Here is a 23089-nt window from a genome sequence, read left to right as displayed (position 1 = left end):
GGCAGGCAGGCTGGGTGCATACCTCCAGCACCCTCGGCAGCTCCTGCAGGAGGTTCTCGCTGACATTCAGAGTGCGCAGGCTCCTCAGACCACTCACTGTGGCAGGCAGCTCCCTCAGCTTATTGCCTATGGAGTGAAAAGTCATGTAGTAATACATCGCACTGCTGAAGCAGAAACCAGCAAGCTCATCTACTGGAACACCAATCTGTATTTGTAAAAGCCTTCTGTGAGTTATTTTCTATCCTGTGCTGGAGAAATGGGGTTGTCATGAGGTGTGCTAAGACTGCAAACATTGCATTGCCAACAGAGGTAAATGGGACTCAAGATCTTAGAGCCACTAAGATGATCAGAAGGCTGGAGCTCCTCTCCTATGAAGAAAGGTTGAGGGAACTGGGCTTGTTGAGCTTGGAGAAGAGGAGGCTGCAGGGAGACCTCATTGTGGCCTTCCAGTGCTTGAAGGGAGCAGATAAACAGGAGGGGGAACAGCTGTTTGTGAGGGTGGATGGTGATGGGACAAGGGGAATGGTTTTAAAGTGAGACAGGGGAGGTTGAGGTTGGATATTAGGAGGAAGTTTTTCCCCCAGAGGGTGGTGAGGCACTGGAACAGGTTGCCCAAGGAGGCTGTGGATGCCCCATCCCTGCAGGCATTCAAGGCCAGGCTGGATGTGGCTCTGGGCAGCCTGGGCTGCTGGTTGGCGACCTGCACACAGCAGTGGTTGGAACTGATGAGCACTGTGCTCCTTTGCAACACAGGCCATTCTATGATTCTATGATCTACTTGTACACAACTGAGCTGCACAGACCCAGAAGTGCTTCCACAAGCCAAACCAGCCTTTCTCAGTTGAGGCCACTGCAACAGATTCAATCTGCTCTTCATTAGGACAATATTTGTAATGTGGGATGTTTCTCCCTTCAGTGTAAGTATCAGAAACCAGACAAAAGAAACTGAATGTGGGACGGCAAATTCAGTGCTCAGAGACCCAAAAGCTGAGCTGCACTTCTGGGTGCCTTGCTCTTCATCCTCTTCCCCATTTCAGCAGCAGCTGGTCTGTAACAACTCTTTTTGCTCCCAGATTAATGACACAGTGCCCAAAAGTATTGTATAAAGGTATGTTTGTGATCTCTCTTCTAGGGCTGTGCAAACCTGCAAGGGTTGAGTGAACAAGCTCACAGGACTGGGCTCTGGGTGTCCAGCTCTGAGTCTCATGCTTCTGGAGGAAGATGTGCCTCCAGCCCTCATGGCAGCCCTCAACACACAGGTGAGTCAGCTTGGGTCTGAAGTGCTGGCTACATGCAGGCACGCAAGGAAGCTTTCAGCTCTTGAGATCAGGAATGACCCAACAAGCTGTCCTTGGAAAAGGGGCAGTGGGATGAAAGGAATAATCGTTTCATGACTGTCTCATTCAAGAGCCATGAGTTGAACCACACAGAAGAAAATCAAGGCAGACAGTGTGCACATTTATTAAGAAGCAGTCAAAAAACCCTAGTTAATCCTAATTACTCGGGGAAATTTGGGGAATTATTTTCTACTTAGATTTCTCCTGCCTTACCAACTAGTTGAATTCAAGTCTGTCCTATGCTCTTCCTTAGTATTCATAATGGAAACCATCTGGTGCCTGCCTTGGTTCAAAGGAATAATTACTAATGCAGCTCAGCACAAATCAGAAAACAAATGGTGCTTTGCCTGCAGCACCAACAAGAAACATGTCATACCTTTCACATTGAGGACCTGGAGCTGGGCAAGATCCCCTATAGATTGTGGAAGACATTTTAAGAGATTCCTTTCAAGATTTAGGACCTAAGATATCAACAGAAAAGATAATCAAAATATTCTTTACACAAGTCTCAAGTCACTATATCTATGCTGTTGGGAAAATTCTACAGCCCCAAAAGGCAATTTAAAAGTAGTTTTCTAGGTTACAAAAACAAAAATGCTTTTAGAATGAGTCCTTAATCATCTGCCAGGGAAAAATGTGTATCTGTCAATACTGTTTGGATCCACAGGCTGAAAACACAGTTCATTTCCTAGACACCCTGAATCCAGGGTACATATAGTTACTGCATGCATCTGCAAACAACAGCCAAAGTAGGTGCTGAATGCAGATGCATGAACTGGAAAGCCAAGCATACTTGCCTCCCCAGCCACACTGCCTCAGCTCACACAGGGAGCAGATGACTGAACAGCAGTGATGTGCATCCAGAGCTGCACCCCAAAGCAGAGGGGACCCTCTGAAATGCACTATGACACACTGAGTTGAGTCCTCTGAGTGTAATCACACCAGGGAGAATGCTAAAACCTGAACAATTTAGGAAACTACAGCTCTACTCACTCACAGCCCTTGCTTGGCAGTGTGAGCTATTTGGACTAAGCAGGGACCATAGATTTCAGTACACTCTTCTCCTGATCTCTCCCCCTGACAAGCCAGCTCAACAGCAACAGTCAGATCAGTGACACAGATCTGACATCCTGAGGACCACCACTGACATTGTACTTAACTATGAAACAGCAGTAAAACCCCACCTTCATGCTGACCCCTAACATGCCATTTACAATAACTTGGGATACAGCAGATCCTTTACCTGAAGAGATGTCAGCTGACTAATATCAGTAGGAAGTGATGCCAGCTGGTTGTCGTGCAGATCTAGAACCTGGAAGAACAGATAATTTCACCAAACAGTATTGGGGAAAGATGTCGTGATGCAAAAATGAAAGGTTGTGAATTACTGACCAATGAAAATTATTTTTTCCCATGAGGGCTTCAAAAAAAGTCTGAAGTTTTCCATGGGATGGAGGCTCTTCACTCTTGCAGGTCTTTTGAAAACTCCATACACTGATAAACAAACAGGTGACCAGGGAAAGCAGTGGCACCAGGGGAACTGTGCCACAAAACTGGACAAGCCAAGTGAACAAATAATGTTCATGAAAACAGGCTGGCAGAAAAACATTTTCTGCAGGGTCCGTGGGCTGAACTGCTTCACAGAGAGACAGAATCACAGAATGGCCAGGGTTGGAAGGGACCTCAAGGATCACGAAGCTCCAACCCCCTGCCACACACAGGGCCACCAACCTCCACGTTTCATACCAGCCCAGGCTGCCCAGGGCCCCATCCAACCTGGCCTTGAACACCTCCAGGGATGGACGGGGCATCACAGCCTCTCTGGGCAGCTGTTCCAGCACCTCACCACTCTCTCTGTCAAGAACTTCACCCTGACATCCAACCTCAATCTTCTCTCCCTCAACTTCAAACCATTTCCCCTTGTCCTGCTGTTATCTCCCCTTTCCAAGAGTTGATTCCCCTCCTGTTTGTAGGCTCCCTTTAGATACTGAAAGGCTGCACTGAGGTCACCCTCCAGCCTTCTTTTCTCCAGGCCAAACAAGCCCAGCTCCCTCAGCCTGCCCAAGGTCCACCCTTGGGAAGCTTTACCCATTTCCCCACTGGGCACAGCAACACAGAAGCAGAACAGGCACAAGGCCTTATCACAGCAGAAGCCTGTTGTCAAATCATGTGCAAACAGCTGATTTCCTATAGTCCCCATGCTAATGTTTTGCACACTTTATGCTTCACAAGCAGTATGGGATGCATTCCTAGTGCATGACTGCTGTACACTGTACACTGTTTCGCACTGTAGCCAAAAGCCACACTTCTGGCTTAAGCTGGAGCAGTTACAAAGATTACATTTCTCCACATAACTCTGCATCTAAGTAGCCTCAAACAACAGTTACTTAGGAATTGTGTGGTGCTTTGTCTAGCGGGAATTGATGCTGCTTGAACTAATCCAGCAACCAACAGCCACAACTCAGCACACAAAACGCAACCCAAATCCCTTAGTTTCAAATAAAAGGGAAACAAACCTTTGACACCTGGTGCTGCCTCTTTCAGTAGCTGGTCCAAACATGCCTGGCTTGGGCTGGCAGCGGCAGGGCGATGAAGCGGCCGGCTTCACGTCCCTCCCTGGAGATGGAGCTGCTTTTCCCACGTTTCCATGTTGGTCTTCCCAAGCGGTGGCCTGTCAGCCAAAGCGTAACTGCCAGCGAAGCCTGTGAGCATCACCTTGCTCTCTGAGGACTGAGAGAAAGAAAAGGAGGGGAGGCAGCGCACGAGGAAGAAAGGTGTCCCTGCACTCAGCCCCTTGAGCTCGTCACTCAAGCTTCCCTGGTGGCTTTTTCAGCCTTCTGTAGCACTGACTGTTCCTGCTTGGCCTGGGAAGGCCAGCTGCACCTGCGGGCAGCCGAGGGCTGCGCGTCAGCCTCCCGTTGAGCCGCGAGGAGTTCAAGTGCGGGTGGGCTGGTGTGAAGAGCAGCGCTGGGAGTGGGGCAGGAGGAGAGGGCAGCGGGAGGGCTGCAGGTGAGCGCGCCTGGGGCCCAGAGCTCAGGCGTGAGCCGGGAGGGCAGCGAGCCGTGCTGCTTCAGCTGCAATGGCTTTGAGGGAGAGGAGAGGAGAGGAGAGGAGAGGAGAGGAGAGGAGAGGAGAGGAGAGGAGAGGAGAGGAGAGGCTGCACATGAAGAGTGTCTGCCTGCCATTTTGGATTGGCACGTCGGTGTCTTCCTCCTTCCATGAAGGAGCCTGCACGGTGCACTGGGTGCAGCGTGCTACATGGCACTGCCTTCTGCTGCCTGCCTGCCTGCCCGCCTGCCTGCTGCACTGCTGGAGAGGAAAGAGCGGGTTGTGGGGCTGCGTGCAGGCAAGGAGCTGGCTGCAAAGGAGGGAAACGGAGTATTTAGGAGCGGTTAGTGCGTGTTAGGTTTGGGTGTGGATGCAGCGGGGGCTGAGTCACCTCCATCAGCTCCTGGGGGCTGGGGCCGAGCCCGGTGCGTGGGGCTGCGCTGCGGGCAGGAGGGCTGCGGGGCTGGGGCAGTGGTGTGGGTGCAGCACATGGGGCCGTGAGAGGGCGTGCAGCAGGGAGGGCGTTGGGCCCGAGCCGCGCTCGTGTTTGTCGCAGCACAGGGGCTGCAGGGGATGCCAGGAGTGCAGAGCAGAGCGGGGAGAGGCGGGCTGTATGAAGGCCAGGGCATGAAGTCTTCCCTTGGCAGCTCCGGAGCTGCTGGGCTTTTCCCCCAAGTCTTCAGACTGTGGGGTGATAAGGCTCCGCAGCAAAGGCAGCCGGGCCCTCCTGATACTTGGGGGTTAGGAAAGGGCAAAACAAATCAGAGTCTTTCAAGAGCACAAAGCAGTGAAGCACAGCACAAGCCATTTATTGTCTGCGTAGGTGATCTTCTCCAGGCATGTCCATTGGAGATGTGCAGACTGAGTGTGGACAGAAAGCAAATGGAAGGCAGGGCAGGGCAGGGGAGGGGAGGGGAAGAAAGTAAGAAATGAAAGGAAAGAAAAAGGGAAATGTGGAGGGGAAGAGAGAAGGAGAAAAGGAAAGGAAGAGAAAAGAGAAGCAAGGCAAAGGAAAGCAAAAGGGGGAAAAGGGAAAAGGCAGAAAAGGAGAAGAAGCCAAGTTGCATGCCGCCGGCGCCACCCGAGGGGAATCCGGCAGCGGACCCCCCAGCTGCCCCTCCCCCTCCTCCAGGCCCCGGGCCGCCCTCAGCAACGTGACGCCGCAGGCGGTTGGTAGGGCCGGGGCAGGAAGTGGTTCCTGGCGGCGGAGAGCACTTCCGGGGCAGCGCGGCATGGCGGCGCCGGGCCGGTGAGCGGGGCCGGGAGGAGCGGGCTGTGTGCTGGGAACGGGGTCGGGGCTCGGTGCGGGGGCATGGAGGGGCGCTCGGGGGAGGAGCTGGCGGTGCTGCCGGCACGCAGAGGCGATGCGTGCGGCGCCGCCGAGTGCTGCGGGGTCGGGGGGCAGCTTCCTCTCAGGGAAGGCCGTGCGTGTGCGGAGCTTTGTTGGTGTTTCGGGTGTGCGAAGGAGGAGGCCCCGTAGGGCCGAGTTGTAGCCAGCAAAGCCCGGGCGGGCAGTGGAGCAAGGCGCGTGGGTGCTGTGTTGGCCGGAGGGTGCGGAGCTGGAAGAAGGTTTGTGAAGATGTGCTTCCTGTGGACGTCCCTTGTCAGGACGAGCCAGGGCTGCAGTTGTGTGTGACTGTGCTTGTTGCTTGGGAGAACTGCTGCCTTAGTAGGCTGGGGGGGAGGGAGAGGGAGATTTGAAGACTGCCATCAGTCAGGAGCACGGCACGTTTCTGCCTGCTTTGCTCATGCTGTTGTGTGGGTCCCCGCGAAGCATCGGTGAGCCAGGGTGGCCCCGTGTGTGTGGCAGCATTGTGCGCGGATGTGGAAAGGAGTCAGAGTGATTGTAATGAAAATGCAGCTGGCGGTATTTATTGTGGGGAATGGTTGAATCCCCAGCCGTGAGGCGCAAGAAGAGGCGGTGGATGCTAACGTGGAAAGCGGAGCTTGTGTGTGCCAGGAGGCAGGCGTGGCGAGGTGTGCTTTGGAGCCTGCTGTTGTTGGCGCTGGGCTGGGGAGGCCCCTGAACATGGCGCTGTGTGCTGCGTGTCCCAGCCCCAACAGATTCCCGTGTGGAAGAAGGGAGAGGATGAAGGAGGCCGAGGGCCCTTTTCTCGGGGCCGGCTCCTCTGTGGCCTCTTGCTTGCCGGAGAGAAGGGCTGCCCGCTGGGCACAGGGAGTGCCTTCTAGCTGCCGTCCCGTGCCCTGTCCTCCAGCCCCCTCCTCATGCTATGTGGAACGCCATTGCCAGCAGTGCGGCTGCCATTTTAGAACCTTCGCCGCATCACAGCCGTCACCTTGGTCACCGCTGTCCGGGCCAACGCACTCGCTCTGAGAGCTCTGGCAGCCATGCCAGGAGCGAAGCGAGCGAGGGGCGAAGTTTGCCCTCTTTTAAATGGGAAGAGGGAGCTTGGCTTCCCAGAAGCGAAGAGGAGGAGGGGGGCCGCCTTGAAGATCAAGCGGAGGAGGGGGCAGAGAGTGCGTTTGCATCGCGCCTGGGCCAGCGCTGTGACCACCTCCGTGGAGCCCATGGAGGTGGATCCACCTCCGGATGAGCCCATGGAGGTGGATCCACCTCCCGATGAGCCCATGGAGGTGGATCCGCCTGTGGCACAGCTGGCCTGGCACCACACCACCGTGCCAGGCCCCGCATCGGCGCCGTCACAGCTCCACCGCCGCTGGTCCAGGCGCTCGGCTCCCTACCCGCTGCGCGGCCCCCGCCCCCAGCATTAGCTGGGTGGCATTAGTTTCCATCAGCTCCTCCTCCGAGCCTCCTGTGGAGCCAAGTTCTCCTCTTCCCATTTAAATGCTGCAGGTGTTATAGTTTAGTTGTTGTTTTTGTTGTTGATTTTAGTGTTTAGTGTTAGTGTTAGGAGTAGATTATTGTTCATATTTTAGAGTTAGGTGTAGGTCACTTGTAGTCTTTTAGTGTTAGGCATAGGTTCCTGTTCTTATGTTAGAGTTAGGCATAGGTTACTTGTAGTCTTTTAGTGTTAGGCATAGGTTCCTGTTCATACTTGACAGTTAGGGGTAGCTTGCTCCTGTCAAGTGGAAGTGAGCATCGCTCACTCGGTAAGCACACGCCTGATTGATCGTCCGAAGACATGAGTGCGAGTGCCGTGAGCACGGAGGCCCGATGGCATCTTGGATGGCTTGAATTTCCAGCTTGTGACTTTTGTGTTGCAGACCGTCGAGGAGCAGAGTGTGAGTGGCTGCGCCATTGCGTTGGGCCTCAGGAGAACAGTGTGTGACTGTGTCTCGAGCATCCTGCGTGGCCGTTGCCAGGTAGGCGTGCCTTCCTTTGCAGTAAGCAGTGCTTAGGCGTGAGCCCAGCTCATCCCCCTGTGCTCAGCAGATGGGCTTTCTGCGTGCTTTATTTCTGTGCTTGGTGCCGTCCGGCACAGCAGCAGCAAGGCCGTGAACACGTACGTACCCAGGTAGATGCAAATGTGCAACTGATGGGATTAATGCTATTGTTGTTAGTGTTCATGAGACAGTGGTCGTGCATGTGCGATCAACCTCAGGGAGAAGTTGATTGTTGCCTGTTCAGCTCTGGCTGAAATGCAAGTTTGGCGTCCCTCCTTGTGGTTGGGTCGGAAGACCAAGGATATCTTGAGAGCACGTCTGTGAGTCAGGCTGGGAGTTTTTGCTAGCAGGAAGTCACAGCGTCGGAGCGCACGATAGGAATGATGGCTCTCGTTTCCCCCTTGTAGAAAGCAGCCTCCTGGAGAGCAGCAGAGCAGCAGGCTGTCTGCGCTATGGCCACTGAAGTGCATTTCTCGGCCCCTGAGATCCCTGAGCCCACGCTGATGGAGAACGTGCTGCGCTGCGGCCTCTTCTTTGGAGCCGTTTTCCAGCTTCTGTGCGTGTGGGCCATAATGCTGCCAGTTTCCAAGTGCCCAGAGACAGTAAGTAGCGCTCTGTTTGATAGAGGTTGATAGAAATGCTGAGGAAATGGGCTGGGAGGGAAGCAGCTGGAGCCGTTGCCTACGGTAGCGCGCCGCGGCATTGCTGAGAATGTGGCAGTTTGTTCTGCCCTTCCTTGGGCGTGCGTGCTGTTCCTGGTGGCACGCAGGGAGCCTGGAGGTGCAAGCTCATCTTATCGTCCTGCTGCTGCTGCTTCTGTGGGCTGTGAGTGGCAGGCAGGGCGTCCCCCTGTGCAGGGACTGCCTTGCAGGAAAGGCCTGTAGACTGTAGGTTACGTGGGTTTTTTGGGAACAAGAGAGAGGTGGAGTTTCTGTTGTGCCCTGATGTCAGGAAGGCAATTTGCAGCACTGGCACCCAAAGCTGCCCAGTCAGGTGACTTGAGCTGCCAAAGCGAGCTGTCGGGCAATTGTCAGAAAGTTCCCTGACTGTTTGTGAATTGATTCCTGCAGGACTCGGACGGCTTGGAGTCTAAGACTTGGGAGACGGCGAAGAAACCAAAGGCAAGTGCTGCACAGCTAAGCAAGAAAGCCAAGAAGGAAAGCAAAAAGAAACGGTGAGGGCTTGAGCGATAAGCCTCAAAGGCCAAAGGAAGCAGCGGGAATGCTTGCTGAGAGGTGCTCCAAAGGCAGCGCACTGTACGTCTGGTTTTGTGGCGTGGCCGTGCTTTCCCTTGCACGGACATTGGAGAGGAACTGAGGAAGCTGGAGGGGCTTCTGATGCGTGACAAACAAATCGGACTTTGCCTGTGCGGGATTTCATGTCTGGCAAGAGCTGGGGACGCTGCGTTCCTTCAGGGTCCTTCAGCTCGATAGCTGTTTCAGAATGTTGATGATGAGGTGAACATAGCGCATGTCGCTGGTCATGAGCGGTATCCAGGCTATTTTATTTTCTGTTGACGTATCTACAAAACGCAACCCAAATCCCTTAGTTTCAAATAAAAGGGAAACAAACCTTTGACACCTGGTGCTGCCTCTTTCAGTAGCTGGTCCAAACATGCCTGGCTTGGGCTGGCAGCGGCAGGGCGATGAAGCGGCCGGCTTCACGTCCCTCCCTGGAGATGGAGCTGCTTTTCCCGCGTTTGCATGTTGGTCTTCCCAAGCGGTGGCCTTTCAGCCAAAGCGTAACTGCCAGCGAAGCCTGTGAGCATCACCTTGCTCTCTGAGGACTGAGAGAAAGAAAAGGAGGGGAGGCAGCGCACGAGGAAGAAAGGTGTCCCTGCACTCAGCCCCTTGAGCTCGTCACTCAAGCTTCCCTGGTGGCTTTTTCAGCCTTCTGTAGCACTGACTGTTCCTGCTTGGCCTGGGAAGGCCAGCTGCACCTGCGGGCAGCCGAGGGCTGCACGTCAGCCTCCCGTTGAGCCGCGAGGAGTTCAAGTGCGGGTGGGCTGGTGTGAAGAGCAGCGCTGGGAGTGGGGCAGGAGGAGAGGGCAGCGGGAGGGCTGCAGGTGAGCGCGCCTGGGGCCCAGAGCTCAGGCGTGAGCCGGGAGGGCAGCGAGCCGTGCTGCGCTGCTTCAGCTGCAATGGCTTTGAGGGAGAGGAGAGGAGAGGAGAGGAGAGGAGAGGAGAGGAGAGGAGAGGAGAGGAGAGGAGAGGAGAGGAGAGGAGAGGAGAGGAGAGGAGAGGAGAGGAGAGGAGAGGAGAGGAGAGGAGAGGAGAGGAGAGGAGAGGAGAGGAGAGGAGAGGAGAGGAGAGGAGAGGAGAGGAGAGGAGAGGAGAGGAGAGGAGAGGAGAGGAGAGGAGAGGAGAGGAGAGGAGAGGAGAGGAGAGGAGAGGAGAGGAGAGGAGAGGAGAGGAGAGGAGAGGAGAGGAGAGGAGAGGAGAGGAGAGGAGAGGAGAGGAGAGGAGAGGAGAGGAGAGGAGAGGAGAGGAGAGGCTGCACATGAAGAGTGTCTGCCTGCCATTTTGGATTGGCGCGTCGGTGTCTTCCTCCTTCCATGAAGGAGCCTGCACGGTGCACTGGGTGCAGCGTGCTACATGGCACTGCCTTCTGCTGCCTGCCTGCCTGCCCGCCTGCCTGCTGCACTGCTGGAGAGGAAAGAGCGGGTTGTGGGGCTGCGTGCAGGCAAGGAGCTGGCTGCAAAGGAGGGAAACGGAGTATTTAGGAGCGGTTAGTGCGTGTTAGGTTTGGGTGTGGATGCAGCGGGGGCTGAGTCACCTCCATCAGCTCCTGGGGGCTGGGGCCGAGCCCGGTGCGTGGGGCTGCGGGGCTGGGGCAGTGGTGTGGGTGCAGCACATGGGGCCGTGAGAGGGCGTGCAGCAGGGAGGGCGTTGGGCCCGAGCCGCGCTCGTGTTTGTCGCAGCACAGGGGCTGCAGGGGATGCCAGGAGTGCAGAGCAGAGCGGGGAGAGGCGGGCTGTATGAAGGCCAGGGCATGAAGTCTTCCCTTGGCAGCTCCGGAGCTGCTGGGCTTTTCCCCCAAGTCTTCAGACTGTGGGGTGATAAGGCTCCGCAGCAAAGGCAGCCGGGCCCTCCTGATACTTGGGGGTTAGGAAAGGGCAAAACAAATCAGAGTCTTTCAAGAGCACAAAGCAGTGAAGCACAGCACAAGCCATTTATTGTCTGCGTAGGTGATCTTCTCCAGGCATGTCCATTGGAGATGTGCAGACTGAGTGTGGACAGAAAGCAAATGGAAGGCAGGGCAGGGGAGGGGAGGGGAGGGGAGGGGAAGAAAGTAAGAAATGAAAGGAAAGAAAAAGGGAAATGTGGAGGGGAAGAGAGAAGGAGAAAAGGAAAGGAAGAGAAAAGAGAAGCAAGGCAAAGGAAAGCAAAAGGGGGAAAAGGGAAAAGGCAGAAAAGGAGAAGAAGCCAAGTTGCATGCCGCCGGCGCCACCCGAGGGGAATCCGGCAGCGGACCCCCCAGCTGCCCCTCCCCCTCCTCCAGGCCCCGGGCCGCCCTCAGCAACGTGACGCCGCAGGCGGTTGGTAGGGCCGGGGCAGGAAGTGGTTCCTGGCGGCGGAGAGCACTTCCGGGGCAGCGCGGCATGGCGGCGCCGGGCCGGTGAGCGGGGCCGGGAGGAGCGGGCTGTGTGCTGGGAACGGGGTCGGGGCTCGGTGCGGGGGCATGGAGGGGCGCTCGGGGGAGGAGCTGGCGGTGCTGCCGGCACGCAGAGGCGATGCGTGCGGCGCCGCCGAGTGCTGCGGGGTCGGGGGGCAGCTTCCTCTCAGGGAAGGCCGTGCGTGTGCGGAGCTTTGTTGGTGTTTCGGGTGTGCGAAGGAGGAGGCCCCGTAGGGCCGAGTTGTAGCCAGCAAAGCCCGGGCGGGCAGTGGAGCAAGGCGCGTGGGTGCTGTGTTGGCCGGAGGGTGCGGAGCTGGAAGAAGGTTTGTGAAGATGTGCTTCCTGTGGACGTCCCTTGTCAGGACGAGCCAGGGCTGCAGTTGTGTGTGACTGTGCTTGTTGCTTGGGAGAACTGCTGCCTTAGTAGGCTGGGGGGGAGGGAGAGGGAGATTTGAAGACTGCCATCAGTCAGGAGCACGGCACGTTTCTGCCTGCTTTGCTCATGCTGTTGTGTGGGTCCCCGCGAAGCATCGGTGAGCCAGGGTGGCCCCGTGTGTGTGGCAGCATTGTGCGCGGATGTGGAAAGGAGTCAGAGTGATTGTAATGAAAATGCAGCTGGCGGTATTTATTGTGGGGAATGGTTGAATCCCCAGCCGTGAGGCGCAAGAAGAGGCGGTGGATGCTAACGTGGAAAGCGGAGCTTGTGTGTGCCAGGAGGCAGGCGTGGCGAGGTGTGCTTTGGAGCCTGCTGTTGTTGGCGCTGGGCTGGGGAGGCCCCTGAACATGGCGCTGTGTGCTGCGTGTCCCAGCCCCAACAGATTCCCGTGTGGAAGAAGGGAGAGGATGAAGGAGGCCGAGGGCCCTTTTCTCGGGGCCGGCTCCTCTGTGGCCTCTTGCTTGCCGGAGAGAAGGGCTGCCCGCTGGGCACAGGGAGTGCCTTCTAGCTGCCGTCCCGTGCCCTGTCCTCCAGCCCCCTCCTCATGCTATGTGGAACGCCATTGCCAGCAGTGCGGCTGCCATTTTAGAACCTTCGCCGCATCACAGCCGTCACCTTGGTCACCGCTGTCCGGGCCAACGCACTCGCTCTGAGAGCTCTGGCAGCCATGCCAGGAGCGAAGCGAGCGAGGGGCGAAGTTTGCCCTCTTTTAAATGGGAAGAGGGAGCTTGGCTTCCCAGAAGCGAAGAGGAGGAGGGGGGCCGCCTTGAAGATCAAGCGGAGGAGGGGGCAGAGAGTGCGTTTGCATCGCGCCTGGGCCAGCGCTGTGACCACCTCCGTGGAGCCCATGGAGGTGGATCCACCTCCGGATGAGCCCATGGAGGTGGATCCACCTCCCGATGAGCCCATGGAGGTGGATCCGCCTGCGGCACAGCTGGCCTGGCACCACACCACCGTGCCAGGCCCCGCATCGGCGCCGTCACAGCTCCACCGCCGCTGGTCCAGGCGCTCGGCTCCCTACCCGCTGCGCGGCCCCCGCCCCCAGCATTAGCTGGGTGGCATTAGTTTCCATCAGCTCCTCCTCCGAGCCTCCTGTGGAGCCAAGTTCTCCTCTTCCCATTTAAATGCTGCAGGTGTTATAGTTTAGTTGTTGTTTTTGTTGTTGATTTTAGTGTTTAGTGTTAGTGTTAGGAGTAGATTATTGTTCATATTTTAGAGTTAGGTGTAGGTCACTTGTAGTCTTTTAGTGTTAGGCATAGGTTCCTGTTCTTATGTTAGAGTTAGGCATAGGTTACTTGTAGTCTTTTAGTGTTAGGCATAGGTTCCTGTTCATACTTGACAGTTAGGGGTAGCTTGCTCCTGTCAAGTGGAAGTGAGCATCGCTCACTCGGTAAGCACACGCCTGATTGATCGTCCGAAGACATGAGTGCGAGTGCCGTGAGCACGGAGGCCCGATGGCATCTTGGATGGCTTGAATTTCCAGCTTGTGACTTTTGTGTTGCAGACCGTCGAGGAGCAGAGTGTGAGTGGCTGCGCCATTGCGTTGGGCCTCAGGAGAACAGTGTGTGACTGTGTCTCGAGCATCCTGCGTGGCCGTTGCCAGGTAGGCGTGCCTTCCTTTGCAGTAAGCAGTGCTTAGGCGTGAGCCCAGCTCATCCCCCTGTGCTCAGCAGATGGGCTTTCTGCGTGCTTTATTTCTGTGCTTGGTGCCGTCCGGCACAGCAGCAGCAAGGCCGTGAACACGTACGTACCCAGGTAGATGCAAATGTGCAACTGATGGGATTAATGCTATTGTTGTTAGTGTTCATGAGACAGTGGTCGTGCATGTGCGATCAACCTCAGGGAGAAGTTGATTGTTGCCTGTTCAGCTCTGGCTGAAATGCAAGTTTGGCGTCCCTCCTTGTGGTTGGGTCGGAAGACCAAGGATATCTTGAGAGCACGTCTGTGAGTCAGGCTGGGAGTTTTTGCTAGCAGGAAGTCACAGCGTCGGAGCGCACGATAGGAATGATGGCTCTCGTTTCCCCCTTGTAGAAAGCAGCCTCCTGGAGAGCAGCAGAGCAGCAGGCTGTCTGCGCTATGGCCACTGAAGTGCATTTCTCGGCCCCTGAGATCCCTGAGCCCACGCTGATGGAGAACGTGCTGCGCTGCGGCCTCTTCTTTGGAGCCGTTTTCCAGCTTCTGTGCGTGTGGGCCATAATGCTGCCAGTTTCCAAGTGCCCAGAGACAGTAAGTAGCGCTCTGTTTGATAGAGGTTGATAGAAATGCTGAGGAAATGGGCTGGGAGGGAAGCAGCTGGAGCCGTTGCCTACGGTAGCGCGCCGCGGCATTGCTGAGAATGTGGCAGTTTGTTCTGCCCTTCCTTGGGCGTGCGTGCTGTTCCTGGTGGCACGCAGGGAGCCTGGAGGTGCAAGCTCATCTTATCGTCCTGCTGCTGCTGCTTCTGTGGGCTGTGAGTGGCAGGCAGGGCGTCCCCCTGTGCAGGGACTGCCTTGCAGGAAAGGCCTGTAGACTGTAGGTTACGTGGGTTTTTTGGGAACAAGAGAGAGGTGGAGTTTCTGTTGTGCCCTGATGTCAGGAAGGCAATTTGCAGCACTGGCACCCAAAGCTGCCCAGTCAGGTGACTTGAGCTGCCAAAGCGAGCTGTCGGGCAATTGTCAGAAAGTTCCCTGACTGTTTGTGAATTGATTCCTGCAGGACTCGGACGGCTTGGAGTCTAAGACTTGGGAGACGGCGAAGAAACCAAAGGCAAGTGCTGCACAGCTAAGCAAGAAAGCCAAGAAGGAAAGCAAAAAGAAACGGTGAGGGCTTGAGCGATAAGCCTCAAAGGCCAAAGGAAGCAGCGGGAATGCTTGCTGAGAGGTGCTCCAAAGGCAGCGCACTGTACGTCTGGTTTTGTGGCGTGGCCGTGCTTTCCCTTGCACGGACATTGGAGAGGAACTGAGGAAGCTGGAGGGGCTTCTGATGCGTGACAAACAAATCGGACTTTGCCTGTGCGGGATTTCATGTCTGGCAAGAGCTGGGGACGCTGCGTTCCTTCAGGGTCCTTCAGCTCGATAGCTGTTTCAGAATGTTGATGATGAGGTGAACATAGCGCATGTCGCTGGTCATGAGCGGTATCCAGGCTATTTTATTTTCTGTTGACGTATCTACAAAACGCAACCCAAATCCCTTAGTTTCAAATAAAAGGGAAACAAACCTTTGACACCTGGTGCTGCCTCTTTCAGTAGCTGGTCCAAACATGCCTGGCTTGGGCTGGCAGCGGCAGGGCGATGAAGCGGCCGGCTTCACGTCCCTCCCTGGAGATGGAGCTGCTTTTCCCGCGTTTGCATGTTGGTCTTCCCAAGCGGTGGCCTTTCAGCCAAAGCGTAACTGCCAGCGAAGCCTGTGAGCATCACCTTGCTCTCTGAGGACTGAGAGAAAGAAAAGGAGGGGAGGCAGCGCACGAGGAAGAAAGGTGTCCCTGCACTCAGCCCCTTGAGCTCGTCACTCAAGCTTCCCTGGTGGCTTTTTCAGCCTTCTGTAGCACTGACTGTTCCTGCTTGGCCTGGGAAGGCCAGCTGCACCTGCGGGCAGCCGAGGGCTGCACGTCAGCCTCCCGTTGAGCCGCGAGGAGTTCAAGTGCGGGTGGGCTGGTGTGAAGAGCAGCGCTGGGAGTGGGGCAGGAGGAGAGGGCAGCGGGAGGGCTGCAGGTGAGCGCGCCTGGGGCCCAGAGCTCAGGCGTGAGCCGGGAGGGCAGCGAGCCGTGCTGCGCTGCTTCAGCTGCAATGGCTTTGAGGGAGAGGAGAGGAGAGGAGAGGAGAGGAGAGGAGAGGAGAGGAGAGGAGAGGAGAGGCTGCACATGAAGAGTGTCTGCCTGCCATTTTGGATTGGCGCGTCGGTGTCTTCCTCCTTCCATGAAGGAGCCTGCACGGTGCACTGGGTGCAGCGTGCTACATGGCACTGCCTTCTGCTGCCTGCCTGCCTGCCCGCCTGCCTGCTGCACTGCTGGAGAGGAAAGAGCGGGTTGTGGGGCTGCGTGCAGGCAAGGAGCTGGCTGCAAAGGAGGGAAACGGAGTATTTAGGAGCGGTTAGTGCGTGTTAGGTTTGGGTGTGGATGCAGCGGGGGCTGAGTCACCTCCATCAGCTCCTGGGGGCTGGGGCCGAGCCCGGTGCGTGGGGCTGCGGGGCTGGGGCAGTGGTGTGGGTGCAGCACATGGGGCCGTGAGAGGGCGTGCAGCAGGGAGGGCGTTGGGCCCGAGCCGCGCTCGTGTTTGTCGCAGCACAGGGGCTGCAGGGGATGCCAGGAGTGCAGAGCAGAGCGGGGAGAGGCGGGCTGTATGAAGGCCAGGGCATGAAGTCTTCCCTTGGCAGCTCCGGAGCTGCTGGGCTTTTCCCCCAAGTCTTCAGACTGTGGGGTGATAAGGCTCCGCAGCAAAGGCAGCCGGGCCCTCCTGATACTTGGGGGTTAGGAAAGGGCAAAACAAATCAGAGTCTTTCAAGAGCACAAAGCAGTGAAGCACAGCACAAGCCATTTATTGTCTGCGTAGGTGATCTTCTCCAGGCATGTCCATTGGAGATGTGCAGACTGAGTGTGGACAGAAAGCAAATGGAAGGCAGGGCAGGGGAGGGGAGGGGAGGGGAAGAAAGTAAGAAATGAAAGGAAAGAAAAAGGGAAATGTGGAGGGGAAGAGAGAAGGAGAAAAGGAAAGGAAGAGAAAAGAGAAGCAAGGCAAAGGAAAGCAAAAGGGGGAAAAGGGAAAAGGCAGAAAAGGAGAAGAAGCCAAGTTGCATGCCGCCGGCGCCACCCGAGGGGAATCCGGCAGCGGACCCCCCAGCTGCCCCTCCCCCTCCTCCAGGCCCCGGGCCGCCCTCAGCAACGTGACGCCGCAGGCGGTTGGTAGGGCCGGGGCAGGAAGTGGTTCCTGGCGGCGGAGAGCACTTCCGGGGCAGCGCGGCATGGCGGCGCCGGGCCGGTGAGCGGGGCCGGGAGGAGCGGGCTGTGTGCTGGGAACGGGGTCGGGGCTCGGTGCGGGGGCATGGAGGGGCGCTCGGGGGAGGAGCTGGCGGTGCTGCCGGCACGCAGAGGCGATGCGTGCGGCGCCGCCGAGTGCTGCGGGGTCGGGGGGCAGCTTCCTCTCAGGGAAGGCCGTGCGTGTGCGGAGCTTTGTTGGTGTTTCGGGTGTGCGAAGGAGGAGGCCCCGTAGGGCCGAGTTGTAGCCAGCAAAGCCCGGGCGGGCAGTGGAGCAAGGCGCGTGGGTGCTGTGTTGGCCGGAGGGTGCGGAGCTGGAAGAAGGTTTGTGAAGATGTGCTTCCTGTGGACGTCCCTTGTCAGGACGAGCCAGGGCTGCAGTTGTGTGTGACTGTGCTTGTTGCTTGGGAGAACTGCTGCCTTAGTAGGCTGGGGGGGAGGGAGAGGGAGATTTGAAGACTGCCATCAGTCAGGAGCACGGCACGTTTCTGCCTGCTTTGCTCATGCTGTTGTGTGGGTCCCCGCGAAGCATCGGTGAGCCAGGGTGGCCCCGTGTGTGTGGCAGCATTGTGCGCGGATGTGGAAAGGAGTCAGAGTGATTGTAATGAAAATGCAGCTGGCGGTATTTATTGTGGGGAATGGTTGAATCCCCAGCCGTGAGGCGCAAGAAGAGGCGGTGGATGCTAACGTGGAAAGCGGAGCTTGTGTGTGCCAGGAGGCAGGCGTGGCGAGGTGTGCTTTGGAGCCTGCTGTTGTTGGCGCTGGGCTGGGGAGGCCCCTGAACATGGCGCTGTGTGCTGCGTGTCCCAGCCCCAACAGATTCCCGTGTGGAAGAAGGGAGAGGATGAAGGAGGCCGAGGGCCCTTTTCTCGGGGCCGGCTCCTCTGTGGCCTCTTGCTTGCCGGAGAGAAGGGCTGCCCGCTGGGCACAGGGAGTGCCTTCTAGCTGCCGTCCCGTGCCCTGTCCTCCAGCCCCCTCCTCATGCTATGTGGAACGCCATTGCCAGCAGTGCGGCTGCCATTTTAGAACCTTCGCCGCATCACAGCCGTCACCTTGGTCACCGCTGTCCGGGCCAACGCACTCGCTCTGAGAGCTCTGGCAGCCATGCCAGGAGCGAAGCGAGCGAGGGGCGAAGTTTGCCCTCTTTTAAATGGGAAGAGGGAGCTTGGCTTCCCAGAAGCGAAGAGGAGGAGGGGGGCCGCCTTGAAGATCAAGCGGAGGAGGGGGCAGAGAGTGCGTTTGCATCGCGCCTGGGCCAGCGCTGTGACCACCTCCGTGGAGCCCATGGAGGTGGATCCACCTCCGGATGAGCCCATGGAGGTGGATCCACCTCCCGATGAGCCCATGGAGGTGGATCCGCCTGCGGCACAGCTGGCCTGGCACCACACCACCGTGCCAGGCCCCGCATCGGCGCCGTCACAGCTCCACCGCCGCTGGTCCAGGCGCTCGGCTCCCTACCCGCTGCGCGGCCCCCGCCCCCAGCATTAGCTGGGTGGCATTAGTTTCCATCAGCTCCTCCTCCGAGCCTCCTGTGGAGCCAAGTTCTCCTCTTCCCATTTAAATGCTGCAGGTGTTATAGTTTAGTTGTTGTTTTTGTTGTTGATTTTAGTGTTTAGTGTTAGTGTTAGGAGTAGATTATTGTTCATATTTTAGAGTTAGGTGTAGGTCACTTGTAGTCTTTTAGTGTTAGGCATAGGTTCCTGTTCTTATGTTAGAGTTAGGCATAGGTTACTTGTAGTCTTTTAGTGTTAGGCATAGGTTCCTGTTCATACTTGACAGTTAGGGGTAGCTTGCTCCTGTCAAGTGGAAGTGAGCATCGCTCACTCGGTAAGCACACGCCTGATTGATCGTCCGAAGACATGAGTGCGAGTGCCGTGAGCACGGAGGCCCGATGGCATCTTGGATGGCTTGAATTTCCAGCTTGTGACTTTTGTGTTGCAGACCGTCGAGGAGCAGAGTGTGAGTGGCTGCGCCATTGCGTTGGGCCTCAGGAGAACAGTGTGTGACTGTGTCTCGAGCATCCTGCGTGGCCGTTGCCAGGTAGGCGTGCCTTCCTTTGCAGTAAGCAGTGCTTAGGCGTGAGCCCAGCTCATCCCCCTGTGCTCAGCAGATGGGCTTTCTGCGTGCTTTATTTCTGTGCTTGGTGCCGTCCGGCACAGCAGCAGCAAGGCCGTGAACACGTACGTACCCAGGTAGATGCAAATGTGCAACTGATGGGATTAATGCTATTGTTGTTAGTGTTCATGAGACAGTGGTCGTGCATGTGCGATCAACCTCAGGGAGAAGTTGATTGTTGCCTGTTCAGCTCTGGCTGAAATGCAAGTTTGGCGTCCCTCCTTGTGGTTGGGTCGGAAGACCAAGGATATCTTGAGAGCACGTCTGTGAGTCAGGCTGGGAGTTTTTGCTAGCAGGAAGTCACAGCGTCGGAGCGCACGATAGGAATGATGGCTCTCGTTTCCCCCTTGTAGAAAGCAGCCTCCTGGAGAGCAGCAGAGCAGCAGGCTGTCTGCGCTATGGCCACTGAAGTGCATTTCTCGGCCCCTGAGATCCCTGAGCCCACGCTGATGGAGAACGTGCTGCGCTGCGGCCTCTTCTTTGGAGCCGTTTTCCAGCTTCTGTGCGTGTGGGCCATAATGCTGCCAGTTTCCAAGTGCCCAGAGACAGTAAGTAGCGCTCTGTTTGATAGAGGTTGATAGAAATGCTGAGGAAATGGGCTGGGAGGGAAGCAGCTGGAGCCGTTGCCTACGGTAGCGCGCCGCGGCATTGCTGAGAATGTGGCAGTTTGTTCTGCCCTTCCTTGGGCGTGCGTGCTGTTCCTGGTGGCACGCAGGGAGCCTGGAGGTGCAAGCTCATCTTATCGTCCTGCTGCTGCTGCTTCTGTGGGCTGTGAGTGGCAGGCAGGGCGTCCCCCTGTGCAGGGACTGCCTTGCAGGAAAGGCCTGTAGACTGTAGGTTACGTGGGTTTTTTGGGAACAAGAGAGAGGTGGAGTTTCTGTTGTGCCCTGATGTCAGGAAGGCAATTTGCAGCACTGGCACCCAAAGCTGCCCAGTCAGGTGACTTGAGCTGCCAAAGCGAGCTGTCGGGCAATTGTCAGAAAGTTCCCTGACTGTTTGTGAATTGATTCCTGCAGGACTCGGACGGCTTGGAGTCTAAGACTTGGGAGACGGCGAAGAAACCAAAGGCAAGTGCTGCACAGCTAAGCAAGAAAGCCAAGAAGGAAAGCAAAAAGAAACGGTGAGGGCTTGAGCGATAAGCCTCAAAGGCCAAAGGAAGCAGCGGGAATGCTTGCTGAGAGGTGCTCCAAAGGCAGCGCACTGTACGTCTGGTTTTGTGGCGTGGCCGTGCTTTCCCTTGCACGGACATTGGAGAGGAACTGAGGAAGCTGGAGGGGCTTCTGATGCGTGACAAACAAATCGGACTTTGCCTGTGCGGGATTTCATGTCTGGCAAGAGCTGGGGACGCTGCGTTCCTTCAGGGTCCTTCAGCTCGATAGCTGTTTCAGAATGTTGATGATGAGGTGAACATAGCGCATGTCGCTGGTCATGAGCGGTATCCAGGCTATTTTATTTTCTGTTGACGTATCTACAAAACGCAACCCAAATCCCTTAGTTTCAAATAAAAGGGAAACAAACCTTTGACACCTGGTGCTGCCTCTTTCAGTAGCTGGTCCAAACATGCCTGGCTTGGGCTGGCAGCGGCAGGGCGATGAAGCGGCCGGCTTCACGTCCCTCCCTGGAGATGGAGCTGCTTTTCCCGCGTTTGCATGTTGGTCTTCCCAAGCGGTGGCCTTTCAGCCAAAGCGTAACTGCCAGCGAAGCCTGTGAGCATCACCTTGCTCTCTGAGGACTGAGAGAAAGAAAAGGAGGGGAGGCAGCGCACGAGGAAGAAAGGTGTCCCTGCACTCAGCCCCTTGAGCTCGTCACTCAAGCTTCCCTGGTGGCTTTTTCAGCCTTCTGTAGCACTGACTGTTCCTGCTTGGCCTGGGAAGGCCAGCTGCACCTGCGGGCAGCCGAGGGCTGCACGTCAGCCTCCCGTTGAGCCGCGAGGAGTTCAAGTGCGGGTGGGCTGGTGTGAAGAGCAGCGCTGGGAGTGGGGCAGGAGGAGAGGGCAGCGGGAGGGCTGCAGGTGAGCGCGCCTGGGGCCCAGAGCTCAGGCGTGAGCCGGGAGGGCAGCGAGCCGTGCTGCGCTGCTTCAGCTGCAATGGCTTTGAGGGAGAGGAGAGGAGAGGAGAGGAGAGGAGAGGAGAGGAGAGGAGAGGAGAGGAGAGGAGAGGAGAGGAGAGGAGAGGAGAGGAGAGGAGAGGAGAGGAGAGGAGAGGAGAGGAGAGGAGAGGAGAGGAGAGGAGAGGAGAGGAGAGGAGAGGAGAGGAGAGGAGAGGAGAGGAGAGGAGAGGAGAGGAGAGGAGAGGAGAGGAGAGGAGAGGAGAGGAGAGGAGAGGAGAGGAGAGGAGAGGAGAGGAGAGGAGAGGAGAGGAGAGGAGAGGAGAGGAGAGGAGAGGAGAGGAGAGGAGAGGAGAGGAGAGGAGAGGAGAGGAGAGGAGAGGAGAGGCTGCACATGAAGAGTGTCTGCCTGCCATTTTGGATTGGCGCGTCGGTGTCTTCCTCCTTCCATGAAGGAGCCTGCACGGTGCACTGGGTGCAGCGTGCTACATGGCACTGCCTTCTGCTGCCTGCCTGCCTGCCCGCCTGCCTGCTGCACTGCTGGAGAGGAAAGAGCGGGTTGTGGGGCTGCGTGCAGGCAAGGAGCTGGCTGCAAAGGAGGGAAACGGAGTATTTAGGAGCGGTTAGTGCGTGTTAGGTTTGGGTGTGGATGCAGCGGGGGCTGAGTCACCTCCATCAGCTCCTGGGGGCTGGGGCCGAGCCCGGTGCGTGGGGCTGCGGGGCTGGGGCAGTGGTGTGGGTGCAGCACATGGGGCCGTGAGAGGGCGTGCAGCAGGGAGGGCGTTGGGCCCGAGCCGCGCTCGTGTTTGTCGCAGCACAGGGGCTGCAGGGGATGCCAGGAGTGCAGAGCAGAGCGGGGAGAGGCGGGCTGTATGAAGGCCAGGGCATGAAGTCTTCCCTTGGCAGCTCCGGAGCTGCTGGGCTTTTCCCCCAAGTCTTCAGACTGTGGGGTGATAAGGCTCCGCAGCAAAGGCAGCCGGGCCCTCCTGATACTTGGGGGTTAGGAAAGGGCAAAACAAATCAGAGTCTTTCAAGAGCACAAAGCAGTGAAGCACAGCACAAGCCATTTATTGTCTGCGTAGGTGATCTTCTCCAGGCATGTCCATTGGAGATGTGCAGACTGAGTGTGGACAGAAAGCAAATGGAAGGCAGGGCAGGGGAGGGGAGGGGAGGGGAAGAAAGTAAGAAATGAAAGGAAAGAAAAAGGGAAATGTGGAGGGGAAGAGAGAAGGAGAAAAGGAAAGGAAGAGAAAAGAGAAGCAAGGCAAAGGAAAGCAAAAGGGGGAAAAGGGAAAAGGCAGAAAAGGAGAAGAAGCCAAGTTGCATGCCGCCGGCGCCACCCGAGGGGAATCCGGCAGCGGACCCCCCAGCTGCCCCTCCCCCTCCTCCAGGCCCCGGGCCGCCCTCAGCAACGTGACGCCGCAGGCGGTTGGTAGGGCCGGGGCAGGAAGTGGTTCCTGGCGGCGGAGAGCACTTCCGGGGCAGCGCGGCATGGCGGCGCCGGGCCGGTGAGCGGGGCCGGGAGGAGCGGGCTGTGTGCTGGGAACGGGGTCGGGGCTCGGTGCGGGGGCATGGAGGGGCGCTCGGGGGAGGAGCTGGCGGTGCTGCCGGCACGCAGAGGCGATGCGTGCGGCGCCGCCGAGTGCTGCGGGGTCGGGGGGCAGCTTCCTCTCAGGGAAGGCCGTGCGTGTGCGGAGCTTTGTTGGTGTTTCGGGTGTGCGAAGGAGGAGGCCCCGTAGGGCCGAGTTGTAGCCAGCAAAGCCCGGGCGGGCAGTGGAGCAAGGCGCGTGGGTGCTGTGTTGGCCGGAGGGTGCGGAGCTGGAAGAAGGTTTGTGAAGATGTGCTTCCTGTGGACGTCCCTTGTCAGGACGAGCCAGGGCTGCAGTTGTGTGTGACTGTGCTTGTTGCTTGGGAGAACTGCTGCCTTAGTAGGCTGGGGGGGAGGGAGAGGGAGATTTGAAGACTGCCATCAGTCAGGAGCACGGCACGTTTCTGCCTGCTTTGCTCATGCTGTTGTGTGGGTCCCCGCGAAGCATCGGTGAGCCAGGGTGGCCCCGTGTGTGTGGCAGCATTGTGCGCGGATGTGGAAAGGAGTCAGAGTGATTGTAATGAAAATGCAGCTGGCGGTATTTATTGTGGGGAATGGTTGAATCCCCAGCCGTGAGGCGCAAGAAGAGGCGGTGGATGCTAACGTGGAAAGCGGAGCTTGTGTGTGCCAGGAGGCAGGCGTGGCGAGGT

The 23089-nt window shown here is 57.4% G+C and overlaps 3 protein-coding genes and 2 long non-coding RNA genes across 8 annotated transcripts; 3 read left to right on the top strand and 2 right to left on the bottom strand.

The window, feature by feature from the left end:
- Positions 1-24: 24 nt before the first annotated feature.
- On the bottom strand, positions 25-3184 carry LOC128079760 (uncharacterized). Its single transcript, XR_008206311.1, has 3 exons — positions 2581-3184; positions 1714-1798; positions 25-126 (listed from the first exon to the last, which is right to left on the bottom strand). It is a non-coding gene; the product is annotated as an uncharacterized LOC128079760 (long non-coding RNA).
- Positions 3185-6846: 3662 nt separating this feature from the next.
- On the bottom strand, positions 6847-18328 carry LOC128079542 (uncharacterized). Its single transcript, XR_008206205.1, has 3 exons — positions 18119-18328; positions 12606-12727; positions 6847-6960 (listed from the first exon to the last, which is right to left on the bottom strand). It is a non-coding gene; the product is annotated as an uncharacterized LOC128079542 (long non-coding RNA).
- On the top strand, positions 7572-9267 carry LOC128079538 (protein MANBAL-like). Its single transcript, XM_052680826.1, has 3 exons — positions 7572-7670; positions 8099-8293; positions 8762-9267. Exons 2-3 carry the CDS (start codon positions 8144-8146, stop codon positions 8867-8869), a joined length of 258 nt encoding a protein of 85 aa, XP_052536786.1. The 5' UTR covers positions 7572-7670; positions 8099-8143; the 3' UTR covers positions 8870-9267.
- LOC128079539 (protein MANBAL-like) lies at positions 7572-14942 on the top strand. 2 transcript variants are annotated; one of them, XM_052680827.1, is made up of 3 exons: positions 7572-7670; positions 13774-13968; positions 14437-14942. In XM_052680827.1, exons 2-3 carry the CDS (start codon positions 13819-13821, stop codon positions 14542-14544), a joined length of 258 nt encoding a protein of 85 aa, XP_052536787.1. In that variant the 5' UTR covers positions 7572-7670; positions 13774-13818; the 3' UTR covers positions 14545-14942. The 2 variants fall into 2 exon arrangements, with proteins under 2 accessions (XP_052536787.1, XP_052536788.1); XM_052680828.1 differs by lacking the exon at positions 7572-7670 and adding an exon at positions 13247-13345.
- Positions 7572-20327, top strand: LOC128079540 (protein MANBAL-like). 3 transcript variants are annotated; one of them, XM_052680830.1, is made up of 4 exons: positions 16583-16694; positions 18632-18730; positions 19159-19353; positions 19822-20327. In XM_052680830.1, the coding sequence occupies exons 3-4, from the start codon at positions 19204-19206 to the stop codon at positions 19927-19929; spliced, it is 258 nt and encodes an 85-aa protein (XP_052536790.1). In that variant the 5' UTR covers positions 16583-16694; positions 18632-18730; positions 19159-19203; the 3' UTR covers positions 19930-20327. The 3 variants fall into 3 exon arrangements, with proteins under 3 accessions (XP_052536789.1, XP_052536791.1, XP_052536790.1); XM_052680829.1 differs by lacking the exons at positions 16583-16694; positions 18632-18730 and adding an exon at positions 7572-7670; XM_052680831.1 differs by lacking the exons at positions 16583-16694; positions 18632-18730 and adding an exon at positions 13247-13345.
- The last annotated feature ends 2762 nt before the right edge of the window (positions 20328-23089 follow it).

Source organism: Tympanuchus pallidicinctus, unplaced genomic scaffold (assembly GCF_026119805.1).
Source record: "Tympanuchus pallidicinctus isolate F22 unplaced genomic scaffold, pur_lepc_1.0 scaffold19, whole genome shotgun sequence".
Lineage (NCBI taxonomy): Eukaryota > Metazoa > Chordata > Aves > Galliformes > Phasianidae > Tympanuchus > Tympanuchus pallidicinctus.
The sequence above is the reverse complement of the archived record's forward strand: the minus strand, read 5'-3'. Positions and strand labels throughout refer to the sequence as shown.